This window comes from Pongo pygmaeus, chromosome 15, assembly GCF_028885625.2.
Source record: "Pongo pygmaeus isolate AG05252 chromosome 15, NHGRI_mPonPyg2-v2.0_pri, whole genome shotgun sequence".
In the NCBI taxonomy this organism is placed as follows: Eukaryota; Metazoa; Chordata; class Mammalia; order Primates; family Hominidae; genus Pongo; species Pongo pygmaeus.
The window spans coordinates 48,241,900-48,246,887 of record NC_072388.2 but is presented as its reverse complement, the minus strand read 5'-3'; the positions used below and the strand labels follow the sequence as shown (position 1 = coordinate 48,246,887).

The 4,988-nt window shown below is 44.3% G+C and overlaps 1 protein-coding gene across 1 annotated transcript; it reads left to right on the top strand.

Annotated features, from left to right (window-relative positions):
- Positions 1-644: 644 nt before the first annotated feature.
- On the top strand, positions 645-4,163 carry RPS29 (ribosomal protein S29). The gene is made up of 3 exons (XM_054449037.2): positions 645-1,429; positions 1,665-1,764; positions 4,060-4,163. Exons 1-3 carry the CDS (start codon positions 1,368-1,370, stop codon positions 4,066-4,068), a joined length of 171 nt encoding a protein of 56 aa, XP_054305012.1. The 5' UTR covers positions 645-1,367; the 3' UTR covers positions 4,069-4,163.
- Positions 4,164-4,988: the final 825 nt, after the last annotated feature.

The window sequence follows — 4,988 nt, the reverse complement described above, 5'->3', positions numbered from 1 at the left end:
TGTTGTTGGTGAACAAAGGTTGTACATTGAAGTCTTGGAGATAATCCTGTTTTCCATAGATTAGATTAGAAAATTTTGAGGGCCAGGAACAAGTTATATCTAGTTTACAAATCTCTGACTCCCCTCCTTCCTTAATCATATAATACAATGCCTAACTTAATGATTGGGTAGGGGGACCCCACTAGAACCCTGACATAACATACCTTAAAGAAGTGTTGTATTTCAATTTATAAAAGTTTATATGTAAAAGTTTCTTGAATTGTTGCACCCTGTGCTACATTTTATAAATCTAGTTAAAGCTTTGATTTCAGAGCAGTTTTATCTGGAGGCATTATAAATGACCATATGGAATGTAGGTATCTTTCAGCAGAAATTCGTTTATTGACATTGGTTTTTTGCATTTTTGCATTTGCTTTTCATTAGTTGTTTTGTCACCAAATTATCTGGTCAAAGCAACATACACTGCACATTACTTGTTTATTACTTTACATTCAGCCAATTACATTTAAGAATCAAATACACTAAATGCTAAAGAATCTCATTTTTTTCTGGAATGGTGTAGGTGTATTTCTTGGAGTGTGTCAAAAAAATAAATTTGAAAACGTACTCTCTTTAACAAAATAAAAGCAAACCCTACCGTTGACTCGTGATCATTACAGCTGATTTTAAGTTGTTTTGTAAATTTATTCCAGTAGGTGTCACTGGTGAGTCGAGGAAAAACTCCTTTCCCAAGTGTAACGTTTTAATTAAAAGAAAGTAAAAGGTTTAATCAATAAAAGAGACTATGGAATATTCATTTCTTGAGAGTCCAAAATTAACGTATTTATTGTTCAAAAGAGACGGGGTCTCGCTATGTTGCCCAGGCTGGAGTGCAGTGGCTATTCACAGGCGCGATCCCACTACTGATCAGCACGGGAGTTTTGACCTGCTCCGTTTCCGACCTGGGCCGGTTCACCCCTCCTTAGGCAACCTGGTGGTCCCCCGCTCCCGGGAGGTCACCATATTGATGCCGAACTTAGTGCGGACACCCGATCGGCATAGCGCACTACAGCCCAGAACTCCTGGACTCAAGCGATCCTCCAGCCTCAGCCTCCCGAGTAGCTGGGACTACAGGCACGCGCCACCGCGCCCGGCGGTCGGATACTCGCGCGGAATAGCACTAGAAGCTGTGGTATGGTGACGTCATCAACTGGGCCAGCCCACAACGCCTCTAAGATTTCATTTTACTCACCCAGCGAAACAACTTGACCGCACTGCGCACGCGTTTCCTTTGAGCACTGCATTCTGGGTAAACTGTCTCAAAAATTTGAAGAGCGCATGCGTGGGCTAGCTTCTTCCTTTTACCTCGTTGCACTGCTGAGAGCAAGATGGGTCACCAGCAGCTGTACTGGAGCCACCCGCGAAAATTCGGCCAGGGTTCTCGCTCTTGGTGAGAAGTAGTTTGTGATTTTGGGGAAGCGTTGCCCTGGAGCGCTAGGCTGCTTAAAATATCAAGTAGAGGAGGCCACGGGCGGCACGAGGGAGCACGCCGACTGGGAGTCACTGGTGCCGCCATTACAGGCCTGTACTGGAGCTTGAGAGTCCCGGGATGCGGGTAGTAGCCGTCTGAGTGCGGAGTCTTGTAATTTCTGTGACCTGCAAAACCGCTGTCTCTTTTCTTACAGTCGCGTCTGTTCAAACCGGCACGGTCTGATCCGGAAATATGGCCTCAATATGTGCCGCCAGTGTTTCCGTCAGTACGCGAAGGATATCGGTTTCATTAAGGTAGGCGTCTGCAGACGTACTCCATGTTGTTTGGGCAGAGAAGGTTGTGGGGGTTCTTTATTTTTTCCGCGAAAGACAACGGGACAGATCTTCCCTGGGGTGGTAATTCTGAGCGTTCGACCAAGAGCTTTTCCTCCTCTTTTAGTTGGTAGCTGGTGACAGTGTTGATGGTTTGGGCAATCAGATTAACAGAATGGAGAAGGTGAAGGACTTAGTCTTTCCTACTACCTTTTTTACCTAGATAGCTTAGCCAGTTTTAGGTGCCGTGTATTGTGTTGGGTGAAATTATTCACTTTACAGAAGCCACTAAAATTGTTTTACATTTATTTCACTTATCAATCTTGTAAGTACCTAGTCTCTCTCTTTTTTTGTTTTTAGAGACAGGGTCTCCGTCTGTCGCCCAGGTTGAAGTGCAGTGGCGTTGTTATGGCTCACTGCAGCCTCGAACTCCTCCTGGTCTCAGACGATTCTCTTGCCTTGGCGTCCCGAGTAGCTGGGACTAAAGGCGCTTGCCACCACGCGCGGCTGTACCTAGATATTTTCTAACCAAATCTATGTATTAACCGCTGACCCCGTTTTTTTTTTCTTTTTTGAGACGGAGTCGCACTCACCCAACCTGGAGTGCAATGGCGTGATCTTGGCTCAGTGCAACCTCCGCCTCCCCGGTTCAAACGTTTCTCCTGCCTCAGCTTCCTGAATAGCTGGGATTACAGGCGCCCGCCACCATGTCCGGCTAATTTTTTTATTTTTAGTAGAGAGAGGGTTTTACCATGTTGGTCAGGCTGGTCTCGAACTGCTGACCTCGTGATCCGCCCGCTTCGGCGTCCCAAAGTGCTGGGATTACAGGCGTGAGCCACCGCGCCCGGCCAACCCAAAATGTTTGATAGCGTCATACACTGGAATGAACTTAAAGTTTGGGGCCAGAAAGTCATTGTTAAGATTCAGCAAACAATGGTCTGCCGTTTAGTGCTTCTATCTCTTGATCATCCGAGTCAAGCTAATGTTTATATGAAACTTTTGACTATGTGAAACTTTGGGCTTCTAAAAATCTTTTAAATAGTAGTTTGGGTTTTTTTTATTTTAAGGTGAAAACGAGTTTATTATTGGCTCTTTGAGATAAAAATCACCAGCTTTCTGATTCTTAATTATTTTGTATTGGATAGTACTGTTCTATAATGATGTAAATTTTTTTTTTTTTTTTCAAATTGGGTCTCCGTTTCCCAGGCTGGAGTGCAGTGGTGTGATCTCAGCTCACTGCAACCTCCCCCTCCCGGATTCAAGCGATTCTCCTGCCTCAGCCTCCCGAGTAGCTGGGATTACAGGCGTCTGCCACCACGCCCGGCCTATTTTTATTTTTTTGTGGAGATGGGATTTCACCATGTTGGCCAAGCTGGTCTTGAGCTCCTGACCTCAGGAGATCGGCCTGCCTTGACCCCTCAGTGTGCTGGGATTACAGGCGTGAGCCACGGCGCCCTGTCTGTTGTGAATTGTTAATGTGAATTCTGCAGTGCAGCAGGGACAGAGAAAGTACGTTTAAACTTAGGCTTGGCAGCCTTCAGCAAATACTTCATCAGTATATGCTTCTTGTTAAGATGAGGAGGTTCACCTAATTCGAGAGGTAGTATATCACACGTAAGAAAATGGACCTTGGCCCACGCCCTAGCTCTGTGTCCTAGATAAACTTGGCCAGGCGAGGAGCCTCACACCTGAAATCGCAGCACTTTGGGAGGCCGACAAGGTGGGCAGATTTCTTGAGCCCAGGGTTTCTGCGACAAGCCTTGCCAACATGACGAAAACCTGTTTCTACAAAAATTAGCCTTGTATGGTGACCCGCGCCTGTGGTCTCAGCTACTCAGGAGGCTGAGGTGGGAGAATCGCTTGAACCCAGGAGGTTGAGGGTGCAATGAGTGGAGATGGCTCCATTGCACTCCAGTCCGGGAGACAGCGAGACTGTCTCAAAAAAAAAAAAAATGATGAACTGTGTAATTATAGTTGCCTACTGAAAACTATCCTGTGCATTTGGTAAAGATCATTTACTAGTGTTTTGTTTTGGGAAACATTACTTTGATGGAAGAAGTGGGATAGCGTTAACTAAAAATCATTCTAAAACATGGTTGATTCTGGAGTAGGCATTCAGTAAATATTTAAACTACGTAGAACCTGGTGTGGTTTGGATAGGTCAAAGGTCCAGTTCTGTAATTATATAACATTCTATAATGAACCATTTTTTTTGTGAGAATCAAGTAGAGATTTAAAGCATTTTGTAATAAATCATTATCTGCTTTTTTTTTTCAGTTGGACTAAATGATCTTCCTTCAGAGGATTATCCGAGGCATCTACTCAGTGAAAAACCATGATAATTCTTTGTACATAAAATAAACATTTGAAAAAACCCTTCAGTTTATGAGTGTTTTAATGTGACTGGAATAGTTAACTGTTTATAGAAATCTTTTTTTTTTTTTTTTGAGACTGAGTCTCGCTCTGTCGCCAGGCTGGAGTGCAGTGGCGCGATCTCAGCTCACTGCAACCTGGGTTCAAGCCTCCTGCCTCAGCCTCCACGCCCAGCTAATTCTTCCCTTGTTAGTAGAGATGGGGGTTTCACCATGTTGACCAGGATGGTCTCGATCTCTTGACTTCGTCATCTGCTTGTCTTGGGCCCCCAAAGCGCTGGGATTACAGGCGTGAGCCACCGTGCCTGGCAAGAAATCTTTTAAAAACAAATTTTATTACCTTCTCAATAAACTTGTCTCAATGGCTTATTTTCCCTGAGTTAACATAAAATCATACCAGCCAGTAAACTGGTAAATGCCAGTTTTATTTTTATACTTTACAAAACCTGGCAGGTTCAGGCCTGTAATCCCAGCACTTTTGGAGGTCAGAGTGGAAGGATTGCTTGAGCCCAGGAGACCACCCTGGGCAACATACTGAGACCTTGTCTCTTGAAAGAAAAAGTTTTAAGGAATTTATATACATATATGTTCACACACTTGAATAGATACAGGGTCTCATCTGTCAATGTGTGCATGTGCGTATTTGGGGAAAAGCAGTTGGGAGCACTTGGAGGGGTTGTGCAAGTTGGACTCAGTAAAAGGTGAAGTGTAGGTATAGTGTGTGGTTGCTTTAACATTGGTAATGCAGGTGGCTGACATGAGATGGAATAAATGAAGGTAGGTGAAAATTCTTGGGATTTGACACGTTGTTATCTGGAAGCCTATTAGAAATGC

What these genes read in the sequence shown, in the direction of transcription:
- RPS29 (XM_054449037.2), top strand. Translation starts at nt 1,368, where the DNA reads ATGGGTCACCAGCAGCTGTACTGGAGCCACCCGCGAAAATTCGGCCAG. An exon ending in GGCCAGGGTTCTCGCTCTTG is followed by an intron (nt 1,430 to 1,664) that starts GTGAGAAGTAGT and finishes CTTTTCTTACAG; the next exon opens with TCGCGTCTGTTCAAACCGGC.